The 24,311-nt window shown below is 40.1% G+C and overlaps 2 protein-coding genes across 13 annotated transcripts in view; one reads left to right on the plus strand and one right to left on the minus strand.

Moving 5' to 3' along the window:
* The window catches only part of NR3C2 (nuclear receptor subfamily 3 group C member 2), a 139,644-nt gene extending 130,027 nt beyond the window's left edge, over positions 1-9,617 (plus strand). For all 11 annotated transcript variants that reach the window (XM_081208341.1, XM_081208344.1, XM_081208342.1 and 8 more), the window contains one exon: positions 5,462-9,617. In XM_081208341.1, coding sequence (XP_081064467.1) covers positions 5,462-5,617 — 156 coding nt within the window. In that variant the 3' untranslated portion in view covers positions 5,618-9,617. The remainder of the gene's footprint in view (positions 1-5,461) is intronic.
* Positions 9,618-12,720: 3,103 nt separating this feature from the next.
* The window catches only part of ARHGAP10 (Rho GTPase activating protein 10), a 116,580-nt gene continuing 104,989 nt past the window's right edge, over positions 12,721-24,311 (minus strand). Inside the window, exon 23 of one of the 2 annotated variants that reach the window (XM_081208365.1) lies at positions 12,721-14,107. In XM_081208365.1, the coding sequence (XP_081064491.1) occupies positions 13,854-14,107 (254 nt within the window). In that variant the 3' untranslated portion in view covers positions 12,721-13,853. Of the gene's footprint in view, positions 14,113-24,311 lie in introns of both variants that reach the window. The other variant, XM_081208366.1, reaches the window with a different exon arrangement.

Raw genomic sequence — 24,311 nt, forward strand, 5'->3', positions numbered from 1 at the left:
CAGGAAATGCACAGTGTGATGATATCATACATTTCCCTACCTACCTACCAACTGGAGAAAACGAACAGTAAGATTCAGGTTGCTGTTTTGAGTTGTAGGCGCATGAACAGTATTACGTCTTGTTCAGTTAACAATCACCAAGTACGAAAAGAAAAAGAAACTAGTTTGTAGATTTTTGTATAGAACATGAGTGGTATCCAAGTGACTTTGCCTTTATGGACAGGGCTTCAGCGAGGGCACCAACACTGCCCACCTCTTGTATTGTACTGCAGTCTTCCATGGAATAATATTTACTGTTGCAGACGGTCCCCCAAACCCTCAGGAACAGATTGTGGGTGGGATAAGGTGGAAACAGGAGGTAGTTTGGTGAAATCTGGCTGACCTGACTTGCAGAAAGGGAAGCGCTTCCATAAAGGCAGTGCCTCCATTGACTACAACCAAGAGAGAAAGCTACTTTCTGGGCCTACTGGGTAAGGGATCTGCTTATGTGCTGGGAGAAATAATTTAATGAGTAATGTTTTGCAAGCAAGAGGACAGGAAGTTGCTTTTGAGTCATCAGATGGTTTAAAACAGAAAGCAAAGTTCATGAACTGTGCTCAGAGCTAACCTTGTGAGTCAGTGCAAGTCAATTTTAGGCACTCGATCAGAATTCCATTGAAATGTAAGGGTGTAATTACAAATGCTGAAAATCTTTGTATGTGAAACCCAAGTTTTCAATTGCTGCTGCTGTCCTCTGCCCCGCCCTCACCCTTGCCACCCCCTGCCCTCAAGCCGCAATTCTCAATACCTCTTATTTCTGCGTAATCTTATTGAAGTCCATGCAGCCATTTCAAAGTACGGCTATTTGTGAATAGTATCTCCAGTCTTTCAAAGACAATGCAAATTGCTTTGAACCAGAATGAGTCAGTCATATGCAGGCTTTAAAATTCACCAACTCATTTAAATGTATTATTATTGACATCATTCCCAACTTATTCTTCAAAGGGATTTTGGTTTCTTTATGAGCTTCTGTTTTGTGGCACCACCAGTTACAAGAGGACAGCCTACTGCTAAGCACCTCTTTAAAGCTGTTCAATTGTACAGCAAGAGCAAGCAAACTCCTCAGTTCCATTCTTAGGATGTAGCAAGGAAATACGCTTTTGATACACATGCTGTGCACAGAATCTTTGGCCTCAGTATGTGAGAGGCCACATATAAATGTGCTTCTTTGTACTTGACTGGCTTATTTGTGAAGACGCAGTACAGTATGGTGCATTTCAGGTCAATCTGCACCAAAGCCCGAGGTCTGTTTACAGAACATACATATGGAATTATTTGTCAAGTAATGTGCTGTTAATTAAAACACTGAAGTATCTCGGTGGGAGTCAGAGTATTATTAGTACTGCAGTAACAGCTCATTCCTTTGAGACTAGCTTTTGCTTTTGAGGAGGGGGGGTAGATGTTTTTCTGCTCAACATCAGCTTGCTCTGCAAACCAGATTAGTTAAAGTCCTTGGATTCAAGCCAGTAGAGTTGCATTGAAGTCAGTGAATCCAAGTCAGCATCAGTTCAAATGCTTCAGACTTACTGTATTATGTAGCAAGCCGCCTGTGAAAGTTGGGGTGGTGTGTGCGTGCAGTATTTTGAACCGTGCCAGTAAAATGGTGCATCATATATTTTCAGAGCCAGAACTAATTATACTCTCCATATATAATTGGACAGAATTTAACAAACACCAGGGGAAATAACCCTTATTTGTGGGTTGTTGTACTGTCTGAAAATGTGTTGGGGGACACTGCTGTGAAAAGTTTTTCATGTGGCATTCCCCCACATCAGAATCTCTGAGCATATGGAAGCCTGTTGAGAGGTATTCAACAAAGCTATGCTGACAGTAGACCCATTAAAATCCATAGACCTAGTTTTATATTATGAATTGATTTCAGTCCGTCTACCTACTCGGAGTAAAACTTGAGTTTAATGCCAACCAATGTGTCAGGGAGGAATAAGAGGGTGGCATTGTTTCACACAGAGTAGACCCTCTAAAATTCATGGGCCTAAATTAGTCAATGTTCGTTCATTTAAATGGGTCTGCTTAAATGAGTAATATTTTGCTGACTCCCACCTATTGTCTTCTGAAGAAGGAAAGAGCGTGTGTGCTCTTGTCCAAATTGGTCTGAGGTAGCAAATCTCAGCATAATGTTATATAGTATCAATAGTTTACCTAAAATTGTAACAGATACTGAAACAGAAGCAGTATGCCTCTGAACTCTAGTTGCTGGGAATCACAAGTGCTGTTGAGTTTTGGTCTCCTTCCTAACATCCCACATTACATGTGCCTGGCAACCATGTAGATAGGGTTTTGGATTAGATGGGTCAATTGGCCGGATCCAGCAGGCTGCTTTTATGTTCTAATGCTGGAATTGTCTGTGGGTTACATGGAGCCCATTGATTTCAATGGGACTGACTCCTGGGTATGTGGGTTGCAGCCTGTGAGGTTGTAGACTAGAAACAAAATTAAGGCAACACAATACTCCGTAATATAGGGAGCACAAGCGAAGGGATATATTTTACATTGCTCAGTGGTTTTAGCTGGCCTTCCACATGGTGAACATATGTGCATGCAAAAAAATATGCCAAGGTGTGAAAAAAAAATTCAATGAAGGGAAAGGTAAGCAAATAAGAATTTGAAAGCATCAGCAACTTTATTTACAGAGCCCCTAAAAACAAAACAAAGCAATTATAGAACAGCTTGAATTCAGACCTGCAGAGGTCACAATGCTGATTAAGGCAGATTTGTGCTGATTTAAGGCCCCTTAGTCAGTAGGATTTGTATCTCAATTCTATGAATTAAGTCCCACCTGCAAGACATGTTTAAGAACATTAGGGTATGATGCCTTGTAGGGGCAGTGACTGGAGCATAGCCTGTATAAAAAATAATTTCAGGTAAATACTTAAGTAATTTTACATTCAAATAGTTTGTGTCATGGGGGGGGGGTCAAAGCTCTAGTTCGTCCTCCTCCTCCTCCTCCCCCCAAAAGAAATGTTTCAATGTGGCATAATGGCAATTCCTTTTAAAAATATAAACGAATAAAGTTATGAATTGAGCACTGTATAGGCTTGAAACAATTGGGGTCCCTTTTCCATCCATTTCAGAAGGGTTTTATGCTCAAGCTCCCCACCAAATTCAGAGACACAAAAATATCAGCAGGCATCCAATATGGATGCAGAAATGCATGTTATACCAGAGAGAATGGGTGACAGCTTAGGTGTTGATATAGAGTCTTACTGGTTGAATTGAACTGTTCACTTGCTAACACAAAGAGCACTTAATAGCTACAGAAGCACAACTACTTAGGGATACATTCAATGGTGAGTGGAATTTAGAAAAGCCTGCAAGTAAAGAACGGACTTCAATTGATGCCTACTTGGTATCAGGTAATACTTCTGGTTTTTTCTCTGAAAGGGAGAGAAACCCCCACTGGCAGATCAGGGCTTTTCCATCTCTTCTCTGCACTGCAGCCACCTGCTCTCTTAAAAAGTTACTCCTGAGGGAACAGCATGGGGTCTAGCAAGGTGTACAGCCAGTTAGGAGAGTGAAAGTTTACACCAGGGATGGGGAACCTGCAGCCCCTAACATAGTCCAGCATCCTTGATTTTGGGTGATGCTGAGGCCAATGAGAGTTGGAAGTCCAACATCTGGAAGCCCCAAAGTTTCCCATCCCTGATGTAGACCAATGCGTTATTTTTGTCATCAGCAGTTGAACCAGTTTGGGGGCGGGGGGAGATGCCCATGGATTTATAAGCCAATTTTCATGGCTTAATGAAAAGAAAATGCATTAAAATGATGGCTTTTGTTTGGAGATTCTAAGCCTGAAATCCAGCCCTGGAACAATGAAAACCACAGTGACCACATTGACTTAATTGCATTGCACAATTGTTATTTCTATTGATAAGACTAGGGAAGAACCATTTGTTGGTCTTCCACCAAAATAACAAAAACTACACACACACACACACACAGAGAGAGAGAGAGAGAGAGAGAGAGAGAGAGAGAGAGAGAGAGAGAGTATCATTAGAATTCCTGACTGGTCTTAAAATCTAGAAAACATAAAGCTGAATTGATAAGACACAAATTATTATTGAAAATTTTCACTCCATTTAGTTTGCTCCAGTGAGCTAGCAGTGGTAATAAGAAAGGGATCAGAGTCAGATAAGAATAAAAAGAATGTACAAATCAATTTATAAATGGAAAATATTAGATGGGCAAATGAAAAAAATTACCCCAGCAGCTACCAGTAAAGCATATATAATACTAAGCCCTTAATTGCTTGCTCATAACCTTCCACCTGTTCAAACTAGTTAAAAGCTTACTAAATCCCCAGCCTTACAACAGTTCAACCTAAAGATTAAGGGGTGGGTGGGGTTTAGCTACCGATCCCAGAAGGGATAAAAGAAACTTTTTTTTTTTGGACCCGGGGCAAAGTTGATAAAGATGAACTCAGGATCTAGTATAAAGGCTTCAACATCGTCCAAATGGTAAATAGGTTCATGTAAAAATAAAGGGAGAATAAATAAAGGGAGAATAAAGGGAATTGCAAGATTTGAGTCTCACAAGGGAATAAACAGAAAGTAAAATAAAAATAAATAGGATTTTATGGTAAAGAAACCTGCATCTATTCAAAACTGTCCACCAGCCAAACTTCCAGACCCAAAAAGCATGCTCAGAATAAATGAGCAACTTCTAAAAATGAAGGTGGGACATGCACAAAGCAACAAATCCCTTCTACTGTCAGAGAGGACAAACTGGGCTCCAAAAGTCTGATCATAGGACTCCTTTTAGAAATCTCTTCTTCTTTGTAGACAGCCCCATGTGGTCTTAGCAACATAGTTCCTACGTGTGCTCTTTTGCCAGTGTGCATAAAATATTGTTCAGGAAGAAAAGGTGTTATTGAGAATCTGGCTTTATATTCAGAGGCATATCTGGTTTGGTTTGTTCTTATTTTTCATGTTGTGAACAGCCCTAATCAGAAGTATAGAATAAACTGTGGTTGCTGGTGATGGGAGCTCTCCAATGAAGTCATAGTCAGAAAAGAAGCAGTTTGAAAAAAGGAACCCCTTTGTAACCAAAGGTTCTATTTCTTTTACACACACAACAGAGAGCCACACAGGGTGTGTGTGTGTGTGGACTATATACATGATTGGAACAAGTATTCATTTGCCATAAACCAGAGCAAACCCTGCTAAGATCCCATTGATTTCTGTGGCAATTAATTGGAATGAAATTTCTCTGGCTTCGAACTACTCTTTACTAGCACATCCACATATGAGTGATGGGTGAGGAAGCGTACTTTCTGGTCTTTGTCCGATACCTATTCTATTAAGGAAAATTTTTTATTAACACTGTTTGTTTTTGCATCATGAAGACTTTCTACGTCAATTTCAATGCGCGCCATTCCTGACCCTTTTCCCCTGTTGCATTTCAGCTTGTTAGCGATTTGTTGGAATTCTGTTTCTACACCTTCCGAGAGTCTCAAGCTCTGAAAGTGGAGTTTCCGGCCATGCTGGTAGAAATCATCAGTGACCAGTTGCCCAAGGTGGAATCTGGGAATGCCAAGCCCCTCTACTTCCACAGGAAGTGACAGAAAATGTCTTAATGGAGAGAAAAAAACTTTGCCTTAAGTTTCCCTGTGCTATTCCACACCCATGAAGGACCCAAGAAGCCAACATTTAAAACATGCTATACAAAATTGTTCAATGGTCTCTAAATAGTCTGAAAACCATAACCAGGGTTTGGAGGATGGAAAGCAGCTTATGTGAACTAGGCGAGCAAAGTCGTCAAGATGCATCTCCCCCCCCCAATAACCCAACATTTAGGAGAGAGAGAAAAATATGTTCCTGTTCCTCTGGATGAAAAGCCATATCTAGTCAAATAACTCTTTGATTTTGATATTTTAAGAGATGAACATTTTAAATATGCCATGTAGTTTCCGGTATTGTTTGCTTGTTTTAAAAAGGGTTCAAGGACTAATATGAACTTTTGAAAAGCTTACTGTTGGTTTGCACATAAAACAAAGTCAATATGGGGCATTAATAATTGTACTATACACACACACACACACACACACACACACAAAAATCCCTGGATGTGTAAAATAAATAATGGAGCATTTGGTGTGGAATAATCTTGGTATATTAACCTGCGGCATTTGTTATCCCATATTATCCATCACAGATGATCTACACTGTGTTAAGTGTTCATTTATTATTTAACTTGAAAGGATAAGATGTTAAAACAAATGCCTCGGTTTCGATTTCTAGTATCTATTGTGCTGGCTTTACCAATAATTTTTTGCAGTCTTTTGCTGTATTGTACATTGCTGTATGTATAAATTGAAGGACCTGGAAAAAATGGTATAAGGAACTTTTGTAAATGAGACCTAAAAATCTTTAATGGTTAATAGGATGAATGGGAAAGTATTTTTGGAAGAATTCTATTTTGCTGGAGACTATTTAATTACTCTTTTTGTCTAAACACAAGGTAATTTTTTTTGTAAAGTGAATTGTTCTGCATGCATAATGAACCGTTTACAGTGTATTTCAGAAAGGGAAAGCTGTGCCTTTTTAGCATCATATCTAATTTACCATCTGACAGTGTCTGCTGTAAATAACCACCCATAGCCATTTTCAGTTGCACTTCTTTTCTGTCCATTTTCATCCATAGTATCTGTCTGCTTTTACATGACTCTAGCACACAAGAGTTCTGCTCCATGCCTCTAGCTAGCTGTGTTTGCAGCTATCTGCACATTTCACATCTACCAAGATAGACTCCAAAGGGCACAACCCACTAAGAAATTGTCTCGCTGAAGTGAATGAAGATGTGGAAGCACACAGTACTTCATACATTTCAGTACAGCTTCCTGAGGACAGTATCCTCTTGGGTTGTGCCTAGAGTCTCCTCAAAGGCTCGTCAGTCCTGGGACAAGGTGAGATTCTGCCTGCCAATCTGTTTTATTTCCAAGGCTGCACCTCAACACACAGCTAGGCTGAAATCCTATACACACTTATCTGGGACTTACCTTTGAGCAGACATGCATAGGATTGCACTCCTTGATTTCAGTGGGACAGTTTGGGTGTCTAATATTGTAACAAAGTTGTGGCTAAAAGGGAGAGCTAAATAATAATAGTGGGGTTTTGTTGTTTTTTTGCTTCTCTTCAATCTGGAATGTACATAAACTACAAAAAAATGGGGCTAAAAATGTGAGAAAATAAATTTCAACACACATACTAGATAAAATTCTGGAATGATATAATTATGTGAAAGAAGATACGCTATTGACAAATTTGGACTAGGGTGTGTGTGTTATCCTAGATCATAAACCTACTTATTTGGAATTACGTGCTACTGACTTTTAGTACAAATTATTTCCTTGTAACTATGTTTAGAATTACTGCTCAACTAGTTAGTAACTTAATATTAATACCATAACACTTTTACAAATCAGTGCTAAAACATAGCTAACAACTTTAGGCATGAGCCTTTAATCTGAATTTCTCTCAAGACTTACTTTATGAACTGAGATGATGAAAAATGTATATTTCTTGGGGTGATCAACATTATACATTTTATAAATAATTTAAACATTGGAGGCTGCATTATAGCAACATTTCCTATGACCATTGATATTAAATACAAATGTAAAGATAATAATTGTCAGAGTTATACTTCTGGTAAACTTGTGTCTAGGTAAAGTTTGTGAAAATAAAAGAAACCTTAACAAAGTCTGGGATCCAATGACCTCCAAGTAGGCATTGCCCAGTGGGATTTTCCCTCCCCCAGCTGAACACCAGATTCCAATGATGTATCATAAGCTGCTTTTGAAAGTGCCCTCAGTTTCAAAGTGGTTTTCTATGTGGCACAGAGAGAAGAAAAAGAAGCCCAAAGTTTCCTTACAAAGTCTCTTTGTATCCTGCCCACAAACTCTCAATAATCAAGTGTGCATTAGATTCAGAAATTTGAATGTTTGCATCTCATAAACAGGATGCAAACATTACTACTACTATTTTTAAGTCACATGTCTCATTGAATGGGAAATCTGTTAAGGTACGCTCAGAAAGAGTCAATTTAGACATGCATATATTATTTGCAGTTTTAGAAATCTAATTCATAAATCAGCTCCTTTGATCTGCACAGCAATATGAAAGCTGCTCTTCTAAAGTGATAAAAATACACCGCATGCAGACTGGTTGTTTATATTGAAGAAGTGGTCACAAATCTCCCTTTCATTTAGCGTTTTTTTAAAAACCATACTGAAATTGGAATTTCAAATTATTCAGGTTTGTGGTAAACGCAGTATGGTGCTGCATTTTTTTATTAACAAAGTTACTGGATCTTTTTTTATCACTAAGTAACTTTGCCTAATTAAAATATTAAAGCCATATTCTTTTTTTAAAAAATCCACTGTTAGATGTCTGTCCCAATTCACGTTGTTGTCTGATTGCTATTATTTTTTGTACCTTATTGCATATGATCTTGGTTTGGTACAATTCATAATTCACAGAAATGTCATAAGTAAAACACTACATTAGTTTTAAAAACAGTTTATATCTTTATGCAAAATATATGTCTGTCTTTGCAAACAATTGTAAGCAGATTATAATAAATCCTTTACTTTAATCACCTGTTTATGAAACCATTGATTATTGCTTAGAAATAATAAAAATGAAAAATGAAAAAAGGAAGGAATCAGGAGTACATTGTACTTTAGAATGAAACAGGCATCTGTCTCCTGCAAAATAAGATAAAAGTTAACTTCAAAATGTCAAAATGATAAATTGTGTTGATCGAGTGTAATGATTTTGTGGCTATGAATGACTGAAAATATACAGCAAGAATATTGTATTCTTAAGTAAAAAATGTAAAATAGTTTTAATTTACTGCAGTGGGTATTTCAAGAATAACATTGCATTGCAGTGTGTAACCATTTTGTTGCACAGAACAAAAGAGAAAAAGGACTAAAAGCTTGCAATATCAACATCTTAATAAAATATACTTTATAATCAATAATGCAAAAATCTAATTCACAGGGTGGTATTTTCACTGACTTTAAAAAAAAAAAAACCTTTATGAATTTAACCCATTCTACATTTAATGCACTTTTGATTGTCTATTAAAGATGTGACTTTTTTATAAGGGGGGGGGGGAGAGAGAGAGAGAGAGAGAGAGAGAGAGAGAGAGAGAGAGAGAGAGAGAGAATGTTCAGGAGGGTGCAATTTCATCTGGCAGGTGAATAACCTGATAGGCAGCAGTTATAATGCCAGGATTCTCAGTTATGTTTCAGAGTTCATGGAGTTGAAGAGCACATTCCTCTGGGAACTTTGCACTTGTGCAGAAGAAGTTCTTGGCAGATTGTGTCCTGATTATATAATGCTAGATGAAAAATATAGAGCAGGCAGCAACTATGGTGTAAAACGACATCTATGCATAATAATGCATTAACAATTAGGGGCTTGCTTCTGTATGTTTAAACTTTTTGAATAAATAGAAGATTACTGTTTGGCCTTTATGTTAATGTCTTTAAGTACATAATTTTTTATAAGTTGTATAAATATACACAAATTAAAATGGTGTGATTCCCGGTATTCCTTGCGCTTTGATATCAACCACACTAACCTGAAGATGCATCTGTTTCTTTGGGGAAATGCCCTTGAGTGAAATTAGATACATTATGCAGTTTTTGTAAATCTTACTTGCAACACCTGCCTTCGTAGTAACAAGGGCTTTGATAGTGCAAGTTGCTTCACCTGGGCTCTCCCATTCAGGTAATCTCCCCGATATTGTAGACTGGCACAAATTGTCCATAACTGCCTCATCCTAATAATTTTACTTGGAAGTTAAGTCCCTTTTGGCTCCATGAAGCCAGTATTTGAGCATTAGAGTTGTATCCTTAATTTAGCACCACATGGCAGATGGCTTTTGAAGGGAGCCCATTGCTGGATTTCCCATTGGAAAAGGACACGATTGCCAGTGTGGGCTGGAGATAGGAACGTTTAATGACACAAACGTAGGGGAACACTGAAAGGGATGCCTTTCACAGAGCCTTTGTGTGGGGCAACTTGGCAAAGATGTTTAAACCATGCCCGGTGCAAACGAAAGCCCAAAAGCTGAAAGAAAAAGCACCATGAGCATTTCTCTCAACATCTGAACCATTTTATACATATGCTGCTGGGAATAGACTTCTCCAAAGCTGGCTGTTACTTTTTTGACCTTCTTGATATAAGTAATTATCATAATTTACACACCCATTGGTTTAAGAGAAAATTGGACCATGTTTCTAAAATAATATTCACTGGAATGCTAAGGAAGCAATTCTGCCTTTGCAGATAATACTGAAGGTCAAGCTACCCACAATCTTTATCATGGGGACAAAGCGGGAGAAAGGCAGCCATTAATTGGTTGAATGGGTGATGTTCTTTGACCTGGCATGGAGAGTTTCTATGTGACCACCATCTTGTCAGAAAGTGGCAATGCTACCATGCAACCTCTCCATATAATACCAGAGCCTCACTATGCAAATCAAGAGTACAGGGCTCAGCTGGTTTTTTAATTCATGCTGGCAAAATGCACATTCCCCCCCCCCAAAAAAAAAAGTTAACCACCAGCCTTTTGGTGGCAAAAGTAAAAGGAATAATATTGGAGTCAGAACCAAAACTGTTCCAGTCTGATTGTTTCATCTGCACATATACATATCCTCCCTAAAACACTTAAGAATCACCTATGCCTCTCTCCCTCTATAATTTCAGCCTTGTTTTTATGCACTGTCACAAAGTAGCATGACCAAGCAGTAGGTTGGCACCAAAAAGTTGTCTATTATCTCGACTTTCCACCTTCCCCTTCAAATCGGGACCCCCCCCCCTTCTGCCCCACATACATACGTTTGTATGGAGCAGCAGGATGCTTGTTGACAGCTCCCCACATCCAATCCCACTGCGACTCTGGAAGATGTTCAGGGTTCTTCTCCATGCAGAGGTCACTCTCAACATACAGAAACTCTGCAAACAGCCCCTTTCAAGGTTGCACTGAACGCTCAGGGCTAGGCCACAAGGTACAATTCGGTTTATGCACATTATTTACAGCAGTAGTGAGAAAGAGTGAAATGACTTACATCCATAACGTGTGCCTCACTCTCTTCCCCCCATCGTGCCCTTGTAACAGTTGGAAAAGAAGAGAATCTGATTTCCATTACATTACTCCGCAAGCATCTGCACTGTTTTTGGTCACATTTCCTAACTGCTTGATGATCTCCCAAGTAGAATCACCTTAAAGCTATCTGGCAAAGATTATAGCCTCAGACACAAAGAAGTATATTAATGCCCCACAGCCTGGGAGAGTTCCAGTTGGACCAGGGAGGTAGAAGTACATTGGATCACAACTGCACCATCTGGAAATGATTTGTGAACACTCTGAGGGCCTTATAGTTCTGGGCAAAAGAACAGACAATGATTGTCAGTTAAAGCTCATTAAAGAAAATAATCTGAAAGTATAGTAACTGTGAAGTGTTTTTTTAATCAACCTTTAGGTAGACAAAGCACTTTTAAAAGATTATTATTATTTTTTGCCATTAGTTAGGGAGTTTGCACAGGTAAAATATTTACTGTCTATTTATTTAGTAGTAAGTGTACTTTTAAAGCAGATTAAGTCACTCCCTGCCAGTAAAATATACAGCAGGCACCCCCAAACTCGGCCCTCCAGCTGTTTTGGGACTTCAGTTCCCATCATCCCTGACCACTGGTCCTGTTAGCTAGGGATGATGGGAGTTGTAGTCCCAAAACATCTGGAGGTCCACATTTAGGGATGCCTGATATACAGCCTACGTGAACCAATTTTGGTTTAGGAGTTAAATTCCCACAAATACGTATCTGGTAAGCAAGGTATATGGAAGGCCAAACAGATCTAATGGGGCTCTGTCTCTGTTGTTTTTCAGAATAAAAATGATTGTTATTTGGGGTGGGTAGGGTCTCCTCAGGAGCTGTAAATCTAAGTTTCTTCTACTTGTAGCTTTCTTTGCTCTATCAGGTCATGTGTGTGCAAAAGCATACCACCACAAGGCTAAAAAAAACATTCCGGGATGTACACATAGCAACTGGTGCTGAATTAGGACCCATAGCTGCTCTGCTTAAGTTGGTAAGTGAATTGTCCCAAACACATGAAAACCCTTGTCAAAGCTGATGATGACAGGAGCCCGTTCTTAGGCTGGTCTGCCAGCAGGCAGCTTCCTGGCATAATTGGGAATCTGTTGAATGGGGCCAAGGACTTTAAAACATTTAATGCAAGTATTTTTAAGGAGGGAAATCAGGGGTTGGGCTTTCTGACACTTTCTGTTCCTCAACTGACACCCTATTAAAACAGTTAATAGAGGGATCACCTATTTATTGTTTTTGCTACAAAAGACTTAAGAGTCTTGTGGCACTCTAGCGGCTAACAAATTTATTAGACAATTATCAGTGAAGTGGACTGTAGCCCAGAAATACTTACTCCGTAATATAATTGTTAGTCATATCATTTAAAGTCAATTCAGACCTGACACTTTTCACAAGTTTGCACTTTGGGCTGAGAGTCATCAATTACGTGGCAAGCAAAGTGATGTGTTTGGATATAGGAAGCATAATCTGAATACTTCTGTTTAAGTAGTTCCATCGTCTCTCTATCGAACCCGGAGGCAGAAGAAAACAAATCCTTTTTATAAAAAAAGTGTGTTGTATTTAAACAACTCTGGTCATAGCAAATTAATAATACATGTGAAAACTTACAATCATGAATGAACAGTATATTGCAGTAAAGTGAAGCTTCTTTCTTTTCACATTAACTGTGATGTGAAACTGGCAGTTGACAGCCTTTCCATTATTCTGTTGGAAATAAGCAGTGCATAAATTATCCCTGATTGTACGCAAAGTTACATGGACAACTAAGACTCAAAGTAGATGTGATACGTAGTCAAGTGTATCAAACTTAAAAAATAAATAAATCCAAAAGCAGCCTTGTGGAGAGCAGGTTCCTTAAATCTTTCCCTTTCAGGTTTTTTTTTCTGGTAAAAAAAATCCCCTTCACCCAGCTGCTTGAAGATGAAGGGTGGAGGGTTTATTGGGGGGGGGGGTAGGAAAATAGTTGTAGGAGAAGAGTTAAGCAGTTCTCCTTCCAATTCCTCCATGTCAGTTTTGGGACTTGTCTCAAGGGAAAGAAAAAAGTAACAGCATGCTACTACTAGTCTGAGCCTATGTAAAAGTGAACTTCCGTCAACAGATTATCAAAACAGTAAACATACTTTCCACATTCCGCATTAATAGAGAACAAGATGTCCTGATTCCAATAAGTTGAAGGTAGGAGGAAACCTACAGAACTCAGAGGATCATATATGTGCCTTTAAAATATATAAGTGAAGCCATATAATTTGTTATAAATTTATCTGCACCACTGTGGACATTTGAAAGCTGTATTTTATTCTTCCTTCCTGTGAATGTAAATTAATGATGCTTCCACCAGCTAAATTTCTCCCTTTCAAAATAAGGGAAAACTAAATTGTCAATTAACACTGTAGTAGCCTGCTGTAACCCTCACAAAGATAGCAGCTTACACTGAACTGCCAACATTTCCCCAACTTTTTCAGTAAGGTGGGTAGGTCAGGCTGGCAGGGGACTGGGTTGGAACCAGAAAAGATTCAAATGTCTCAGATCGTTAAGAGTAGGAGTAAATACTGCACAATCAAGTCTTTTTTTGATTTAACATTCATCTTACAAACATACATATGTATAATTATGACTCTTTACAAACCTAAAGTACTATTTTTAAAATTACCCACCGTTTCCCCTCCCCATATAAAATTACTGCGCAATTCCTATTTGGCAAAATATTAAGTCTTTATACAGATGAAGGTCTTCCATCTCATTGTCAGGTCCTGAACTGATTAAAAATAGGTGAAGCCAAAGAGAAGCAACTGAATCATAAAATCCATGGATACCATGTACACCTTCCAGGCATTCAACGAAGAAAACTAAAAAAACTGGACATAGTTTTGGGGAATGAGTCCTCTCTTCCCATTTAGTGTTCCTTCTAGCCAGCCGGGTTCCCGAGAAAACTGCACTGTTGAAAGAGGGTAGAAAACAGACACACTCCTATTAATCCACTATTTATGACAGAAGTCACAGAATTGTACAGCTGGAAGTCAACGATGCAGCTTAAGTCCATGAAACTCTTTTACTCACAATCACAAACAGACAGAGGGAGTCTTTTGAGTCTCTATTTTTCCCAGAACTACTGCTCATTTAATTACAGACTTGTATGAGGGCCAAACTCTTGCATGAGTCTTTTTCATGATAGATTTCCCCCCCCCCTTCAGTGACAGTACTTTAAGGAGGGTGGAATCTTGAGCAGAGGATCTGGTGATCAGTGGGAGCGAAAGGGCTGCTTTAATGTTTCCCTACCCATCATTTGCTCAGCGTTCCCCACCCCATCCTACTGTTTCTCCACCATCAGCAAGGAAAGACACAGGAACTTGTACCATTTAATACTATTCTATTTGAAGATGAAACTCCAAGCAGAGCAAAGAGGTAAGACTGCCTTTAAAGGCTTATTAGAGATAAAGAAGTAGGAACGTGGGTCTCAAAAATGCCCCCCCCCAACCAAGCTTCACCAACTTATTAATGTAAGATTGGCACCGTCTTTTGTTTTCTAACAGATCACTCCGATGACGAAACCTTGTAACAGGCAATTTAAAGAAATTTCAGTATTTGGGAGAAGAAATGATTGCGGATATCTTTAAAAAGTTAGCGAGGTAGGAGGGAGATTTTACCTCCACTTTCAAGTCTATTTTTGCAGGCAAAAGGGAGAGATTTGTATTTTTTTAAAGTATGATATTCTGAGGCTGTTCAATTCTGCGTTTGTGCAGAATACTGAAACACATGAGCCCTGAATATACTACACGTGGGAAAAGTAAATTTAAGCACACACACAGGATGAATTTTCTTTAATTATCTTTTCACATAATTGTAGAGTTGGAAGGGTCCATGAGGGTCATGAAGTCCAGCCCCCTGCAAGGTAAGGAATCTTTTGCCCAACCTGTCCCTACATTGCTCCAAAATTGCTTGAAGTGACTGGGGAAGCATTTCCTCATGCAGGAGGCACCTAAATAAATAAATATTCCTTCATTCTCAGTAATACCGGGGATGCCATAGGAATGTTCAAATGGACTTGTTTTTAATACTGAATCAAACAGGAACCCTTTGTCCACCCAGGAACTCACTGGTTCTCCCAAAGATCTTTGGGGCTGGCCTCCACTTTTTCTAATCCCACACATTAAGTTACTAAGAGTTTTGCAAATAATACCAATGCAAATCCATAGGTAGCACAGCAAACACTGCAGTAACTGGATACCTACTACAAATGGCTTGTAGGAGGATAGTGAAGCCATTATCACTCCCACTTGAAAAGTTGCACCAAAGTCTTTACAAATGTTTGATGCATACAGCTTCAAAATCACAAAATATATATTTACACTGATGCTCCTTTGGGTGTGGGGTGGGGGGAGGAGGACAACATAACTCAATGGAAAGTTTTGAATATCAAAAGCAATACCTAGAAAAATACCACTCTCAAATGGAAGATTAAAAAAACTATAATTGGCATAATATTTACCCTTTGTAATTTTCACTGCATAGGGTAAGCACACGTTTTAAATGGACTGATTCCACAGCCCCGCAATTGGGTCTCTAAAAAGTTCCTTCACAGCAGCTGACACACGGCGACATACATATTAAGATTGCCGAGACAGTACAGGTGAATACACATTAATCGGGATACAAACATATTAGACAGACTACTTCTGCCAGCAATTATCTTAAAGGTTAAATTATAATTGGCCCTATTTTATCCATACTAAGCAGCCTTTATTTTGCATTATAAAGCTCACAGGAGTCTTGTCAGTGACAGGGCGATAGATCAAACTGATGGTAATGGATATACCAACATTGTTTACAGTTCAACTGGCCATTTAATTTTGAAAGAAAGAAGAAGAAAAAACAGCTTTTTTTACCCACATGTAGTGCTTTTGTCTTAGCACTAAGACTGGAAAATGTATGCGGTGGTGAAGCCATTGAGACATGTCCCGGTTCATTGCATGGCTGAAAATGCTTGCACTGGTGACATAAAAAGGTAAAGGTAAAGGACCCCTGACAGTTAAGTCCAGTCACGAATGACTCTGGGGTTGCAGTGCTCATCTTGCTTTACTGGCCGAGGGAGCCGATGTTTGTCCACAGACAGTTTTTCCGGGTCATGTGACCAGCATGACTAAGCTGCTTCTGGCGAAAACTAGAGCAGCACATGGAAACGCTGTTTACCTTCCCGCCGGAGCAGTACCTATTTATCTACTTGCACTTTGACGTGCTTTCGAACTGCTAGGTTGGCAGGAGCTGGCACCGAAAAACAGGAGCTCAGCCCGTCGCGGGGATTCAAACTGCCAACCTTCTGATCGGCAAGCCCTAGGCTCAGTGGTTTAGACCACAGTGCCACCCCCGTCCCTACTGGTCCTCAGTTGCAGAGCAGAATGCTCATGTTCCCCAAGAAAAGGCCATCATAGATGCGAAAGAGAGGCCTTGTGAATTAGCCAGTATCTGAAGCTCAGAGTTTAAATACTACTTCAACATGGAAGCTGCAACATGTGCTCATCTTCAATAGTTCTTGTCCACAGAAGTAAATTTAAACTCAAGAAAGCTATACCAGATCATTTCATACCTGTTGAACCCATTATCAATGTTTAACAGTATCACCAGGTTTGTTCTGGGTATAAGCTTTCTGAAGAAGAGTGCATGCACATGAAAGCTTATACTCAGAAGAAACTTAGTTGGTCTCTAAGGTTCTACTGGACAATTTTTTAATTTTTCCCGACTGCGTCAGACCAACACAGCTACCTGCCTGAATCTAGTACCACCAAGGGCATGGTACTTAACAGAGTGACTATCAAAAAGAGGTCTCTACGGTAAGATGTCAACATACCAAAATTTGAAACTGGGGAGGCAATAGACAGGAAACAGAAGGAGGTAAAGGTGACCAGGGTAAGAGTATGCATGCATTCAGTTCAGTTCCGCATACTAAGACTGAGTTTTAGTGAGGGAAAAGAGCTAGGGAATCACTAATGCTGACTAGAGTTTGCTACTGTAGAGTTTGCTTGGATACCTACTGGTCCATTTTAGGCAATTCTGAACATGGCACATTCAACTTGGATGATAACTTTCTCAGAATCAGTTCTCAGGTCTCCCAAAAGAGCTGTCTCTACCCCAAACCTATATGAGGCATCTCTTCTGCACTATGTCTGGCTAATGACAATAGAATTGGACTAAACTAAAGACTAAAACGTGAGAGACTGTGGTTGTACAGACTGAAATCAATGAGATTACGCGGACACTTCTGCATTGGGGCTGCCTGTATGCAACAAATTATATGCATAATTTCTGCCGCATTAAGTGAAATGTCTTTGCACTGCACAGAGTCTATTAGGCTTCCATTTGAATCACTTAAGCTATTTTAGTCCCACTAAAATTGGTGGCACAGGAGTAATTTCAAAGCAAGCAGGGTATAATCCTGCTTGATGTCTGTGGGATCTCTCTGGAATACATGGTTTTAGGACTGCGCCACTTTAGCTTACACGACAAATCAGCTCCTCTGTAGCTATAATTATATAAGTTTTAACAATCTTCCTTCAGCTAACCATGATAAAGAAAATCTACTCACTAAGACATACAGCCTTTCCCTCAAAACTGACATATTTTTAAACAAATACAAATTGCCTTCATGTGTAGTTTTGATTTGCAGAGGGAAGATAAATATGTCCTTTCACTTCAGTGAGCTGTACTATTTCCTGGCAGTATATTTTTAAATCTATAAATATCAACCCTATATTTATCACAGAGAAAGCAGTTGTGGTGCAGGGAGACGAAGTCACCTTTCATTCATACACACCACACATGCCCATTCTCTCCCCCTGCCATGCTCACTCTTACCCACACCATTCTAGTATTCCTTAGATTTGCTTCTCCCATGTTGCACACTCCAAAAGTCTCATAAGGGGGCATGTGTGTGAGCCAGCTGACTGACATCTATCTACTTTCTTGAGCCCAGTGGTGAGGACCCTTTCCCCAATCCATTCCTTCATGGACAACCTGGGGCCACATGCCAATAGTGGGTGAGGTCAGAAGCAAAAGTGGCTGAGCTACGAATGTCTCTCTTAACTCTGTGCAGTAGGCAACACTCCCATCAGAAGTTGCACGTACCCCACCCTCCAAAGTACTTGAGGAGAGTGTGGAACAGGGCAGGGTGAGATCTGGGTGTGTGTGGTTAGAGCAGAGTCCCAAGGAACAGATAGAGGGGTTTGCAGGGCCACATTTCCTTTAGTCTCTCAAGGAAGTTACTCTGAGGCTATTCTAAGTGGAGGTGACACCGATAGAACCTGAGACCTTCTTTTTGCTAACAATGCACCATAGCACATCACATCACATGCATGTACAACTTGTATGGTGGTGAAAGCGTTAGTTATGACAGCAGTAGCTGCAATGAAGTGGACACCTCATGACACATGAAAGGGAAGCTATCTTGAGGGCACCCTTTGGTCTTGGCACTGTGTGGAGTACTGCACTAGCCAGTAGTGCTTGGATTAAATCTCCTCTGCCTCCATTGCCCAGGTTAAAACTGCATGGGCAACTTAGCTCACAGATGTACATGATAATTAATGAGATGCCCAGACTCTCACTGTTATCTGTTACCTCATTGTCACATTGGCTTTTTCCCCCTTACTCCCAGACAAAAAGTGGAAAAGGTGTTAAGAGCAACTCTTATTAGATCCTCTCAGGTTATTGTTCCCCATAAACTATCTTAAAGTGACTGCCAACCAAAGAGGTAATTCCCTCTTTTTTTGTAGTACCCATTCAATGATGACAGTAGCTACTTGAGATAAGAAGGAATGCACGCTATTCATTTTTTAGGAAATTTAAAGATACATATGCCATGTCTTTGTTGTAGCTTCCACTAGGACAGAGGCCACAGGAAGTAGAGTATGTCTGAGTAACAGGCGGTGGTTTCCACCCCAAAAAACAGTTCTTGTTGCAAAAGTTACCAATCTTGCACCCTAATAAAACAATCCTTATAGTTTCAAGATCTAGCATGTGTGAGAGAGTTCCAATATATTTTCACCTCACTTGGTTTCAGATTACCAAGAAGTTAAGGACTACTGGCACCTACAGCCAGAGTCACATAACCATGGTAATTATTTATTTAGATGTCTCTGTTCTTCCACCCCTTTCAGAAACCCATGAATGAAGAGAAGCTGCTTTTAAAAGTATTTTGACAATGTTTAGAAGTGTCTGTAGCTAGAAAGGATAGCAATGATCTTTCTTGCATTCCCTTCACCACTACAGACTCCACTTTATATATGGTGCCACCATTATTGTGGATGGTTCTGTTTTAAACATTGCATATGTATGCACAATGCATTAAAACCGAGTGCCAGCTATGCAGATGGGCACTGGGAGACCCTGTAAGGAGCTTGAGCTTCCCAGAGATGGGTTCTGCCCACTTTTGCATATACCCCTCGGAACACTGCTCATTGCTCAGAAGGGAATGTGGCTTTCAGGAGGAAAAAAATATTCCCCACCTGCTCTACAAGAATTCATAGATGGGAGCCTCTTCTTTAAAGAGGCAGAATAGCAGGTAAAAACAGGTTAGGAAGGAAGGAAGGAAGAGCGATCTCTTTACTGTAAGCTTTGAATCAGCAGTTTTGTCCTTGGGGAAAAAACTGCTTGGGAAAAACCATTAATCAGTTGCTGAAAGGCTGTCCAGTGCCGTGGCCTGCTATTTGCCTTCTGCAGCATCAGGCTGAACCAACAGCTCTGAGGTCCAGTCAGCAGATTCTGGATCTGCTGCTGTATCCAGCCTCTGCCATTCACTTTTTCACTTTGAGCCAAGCCCAGCCTACATCTGACCCCCCTATCCCCACCCCTGTTCAAGCAGGAGGGGAAAGAAGCTAGGCAAGAATGGGGAAACTCTTAATTCCACAGCCACCTTAAGGGTTCCTCACTTTAAAGTATGAAAAAGAAAGGGGAGGGGAATACAGATGGAGGGGGGGGGGCAAGAGGAAAAATAAAATGGAGGTAGGGAGGGGTAAGAAAGATATAAAATTTCCCTTAATGGAAGTGGCACCTCATGTCAGACACTAATTTAACAGTTATTTTAATGGTTGATACTAACAGTATGTCAATTTGATTGATGCACTGTCACTTTGATAGTTAAAGTTATTGGTAGAGCAGCAGAAATGATGTATTATTATCTTAATTCTTCATTTAAGGGCTTATTAAGGCATGTGGGAATTTAAACTGAGTGATGAATTTGAATTGATTCCATGGAACTGGTACGCAGTCTAAGTGCACAAGGGGATAGGAAGGGAGATCGGGAATGGAGGAGATGTGACTTATTCAGAGGACTGTTGAAGGGCAAACGAGAACAAGATGGTTTTACAGATTTAGTAAATATGGGAGCTTAACTAATAATTCCCTCCAGTAATGAAAACTTCTGTTACACTGTGTTTGGAATTACCGTGCTTTTTAAAGCTGAAACCACCTGCAATAAATGGGATTTCACAATGGAGGGAAGTGAGCAAAGGATCATACTTGTTCCAGACTAGAGGCTGAAGAATTGTAAGACAGCCAAGTTTGAACACAACACCAAATTATTCAGGATATTAAGATCTCGAGCAAAAGTAAAGAGCTTAAAACAGCAAAAAAGGGTAACATTCAATGTAAGTAACTTCAATGTGTAGGTATCATGGTAAGCTACTTTATAACAGGGTTAGATAATTTGTCCATGTAGTCTAGATTTTCTACCCTGAGCAGCAGTGGCTTTCCAGGGTTTTGGCAGAAGTATTTCATATCACTTGTCACCCATTTTTGAAACTGCAGATAAGAGGGATTGGAACACAGGGATTCTGCATGCAAAGCAGGTGCCCTACCATGAGCCAGAGTCACGCCCCAAGACACCCAGGAAAGAAATCTTAGAAGAACAGGAAGTTGCTGAACTGGCAACAGCGCAGAACAGAGCACATGGGAATCTTTCTTGCATTACCCTATGAGCACATCTCCTTTCCTATAGTGTGAAGGGAATATCAGAAGCCTTAGGTCGTATGGGAATAGCTGCAGCCTGATCTTATATGTGGTTTTGAGTTTTTCTGATCGCAAAGTGGGGAGAAGCCATGCCGCAGAAGCTCATATGCGGGGGGAAAGAATATGAAAAAGTATAAAGGGGCTGTCCATTTACTGACTGGGGAGCATCTTCCCCATGCCTAAGAAATTTTAGTTTAGGACAAACCCTGAAGTGGTGGACCCTCTAGTTGCTGTTGGAGTACAACTCCCATCATGCTGGCTGATGGAAACTGCAGTCTAACATCACCTGGAGGGTCCCCTCTCCTAGAATAAAGAGTGGCACGCAGGAGGTTTACAAAATTTATAAATGGTGCATGGGTGGTCCAATGTCTTGGAAATTGCCCTGAGAGAAAAATTAACTGATGTGAGCAGAATAAAAAGAGGTGTGAAAGACTAGTTTATAAGCACTTGGTATCTACTCACTGTGTATACAGTGAATCAAAGGAATGTTAAAACTCTTGGACGTGATTTATTAGATTTTTATTTTGTTTACCGCTCCCTTTTTAGCAACCCCTTCTCTTGTTTTGTTGCTGTTGTGCTCTTATTGGTTTGTGCCGTACCATGTAGCTTGTACTGTATTTGGAAAAATGGAAACATTCTCTCTCTCTCTCTCTCTCTCTCTCCCCCCCTCTCCCTCTGACAGACAGACAGACAGACAGACACACACACACACACACACACACACTCATTCATTATCAACATCATCATCATCCAGGGCCATCTTATTACTTCATCAAATATATACACTGAATGTAAAAATCCTCAAAGTGGTTTACAAAAAACAACAACAAACCAATAAAACTGGGGGAGGGGGAGAGAATTACAACCCTACTTTAAAACATACAAAAGTTAAAATACTAAAACAGATTAAAATTACCTCACCTCTCTAGGCATCTGGGGAGGCTTGCCTAAGCAATAATGTTTTTAGCAGGCGCTGAGGAGTACAGTGAAGGTGCCTGCTTAGGTGGGAATAGGTGGGAAGTTTCAAAGTGCAGGTCCTGCAACACTCAATGATCTGAGTTCTTACAACAGGGCCATACAAGGAAACTTGAATGGCTGTGGGGTTCTGTATTAAACCAAATGCAGTACTTTACGCAACGCATAATTAAGCTACAGAATAATTCATTGCCACTAGACGTGGCTACTAGTTCAGACACCTTCCGAAAAAGACTTGCCAAATTCACAGAGGATTGGTTAATCAGTGGCTATAAGCTACCATAATGGAAATGTCAACACTGTGTCCAGAAGCAGAGCAGCTCCTAGCACAGCTTCCAGCCAGTCAAGACTGGGCTAGACTTTCAGCTTGATGTAAGTAAAGAATTCTCAGCACAGAATGGGTCCAAGGAGACCCTGAGAGGAACAAGCAGAAGGGCTGCAATAATGCTCTGATTTTTATTACAGGCTTCACTAGTAGCCTTGGCTGCTGGGTTGAGCTGACATAGAATGTCCGAGAGGAAAACCTGGGACAAACCATTTTTGAAGGTAAGAAGAAGGTCATCTTCTCCTTTCCAGGAACCTGTCCAGAAAACAGGCTTTAGAAGCCCAGGAGAGCAAAGCTGTCTCCCTTCTCTTTCTCTTTCACACAGAGACACAGCTCGAGTAATGGCAGAAATTACACAGCAGTGCTCACATTACATTACTATGGACACGTGAACATGTAGTTTGGGCAGCTTGTCTGGTTCTGAAGCACTCCCACGATAGCTACCTGATCTGGAAGGCATTGCTGTGGTGGTTCAGAGCCACAGGTTTGAAGGTTTCAGTGCGTTCTGGGAATAAAGACACACATGGAAACTCCCATGCTGCTACAGTATTTCTTTCAGCAGGACCTAAGAGAGGATCTTATTGCATCTCGCTTTCCCCCTTTTGAGGAATAAACACAAGGTGTGACATGCCTGAAAATTCCTGTGCTGTGAACCACGTGCTCCAGGAGCCTGCCTTGTCCTCGGATTTGATTAGAAGAGTTCTTCACAGATATGCTAAGGATCCCCACCCCTACAATAAATTTAAACTTGCTTTCAAGAGAAAGCTTTGAAGAACTATATATTTATCCAATTCCTCTTTTATCACACTTGACTCAAACACAATCTGGCTGCAAGGTAGCTTTTGACAGGAAGCATCTACAGCAGGCATGTTTTCTTAACAGTAAATATGCAGGCCAGGTGCATAGGAAGAAAGGGGGGAAATGAGAGGAGATGATAGGAGAAGTCCATTTCCCCCCTATCTGCTGCAACAAAAATAACAGAATCCAGGGACATCTTGTTCAACTAAATGCATATCTGCAAATTCAAACAACGGACTTAATGCAGATTTCTGGTTTAAATTATTCCTTTCCTCCCTTCCTCTGTGCCCCCTTTTCTGGATTCTTTACACGCCACAGCCTGTTTTAAAAATGAGAAGAATATATTGCCAAGCCTTGGGGGGATGAAAAGATTAGGTTCATGAGAAACTTTTCCAACTTGTATTTTTGGGATAATATATAAATGCCAGTAGGGAGCACTATGGGAGAAACAGGCCATATTTAGATGACTTCTTTAAAAAATGATTTTTTAAAAAATAAAAAAGCTTTTTTTCAACAGCGCATTTTATTGGCTCCCATGGACCTAAAATGGAGAGCTCAATGCTCTCTTTCAAAATATGAGTGAAGGGATTGTTGGTTATCCCTTTTGATTTGCCCTCTTACTGAGGATCCATGCTGGCTGAGAACAACGTCAACTATATTCCTATTGGAGATGAGGAGGGAGCATGACTCAGAACACTTTCCCTTCTGAAACCCAGCTAGCACCAACCCACATGCATCTTAGGCACTAGTTGAGCATACACCTTCCTACCTGGGCATATGCAAGACACTAGTCTGGAGCCTATTGTTCTAGTGTTAAATAAATTATCTTAGTGGTTTAAATGGACTGATACTCCTTTTCAGCCAGGTTTTATTGCACCGTCTCTTATTAAAGCTTATAACCCTCTTTTGGATTACCTCTCTGGTAACGAAGAGAAGGTAATTAATATTTTAAATAAACAAATGAAAGATACAGGTAAAACAACCTAGGAATGGTTCACCTTCTCATTTCTCAGGACTTAGAGGGCAGCTATTAATAAAGAATG

Source organism: Podarcis bocagei (assembly GCF_964188305.1).
Source record: "Podarcis bocagei genome assembly, chromosome: 9".
Lineage (NCBI taxonomy): Eukaryota > Metazoa > Chordata > Lepidosauria > Squamata > Lacertidae > Podarcis > Podarcis bocagei.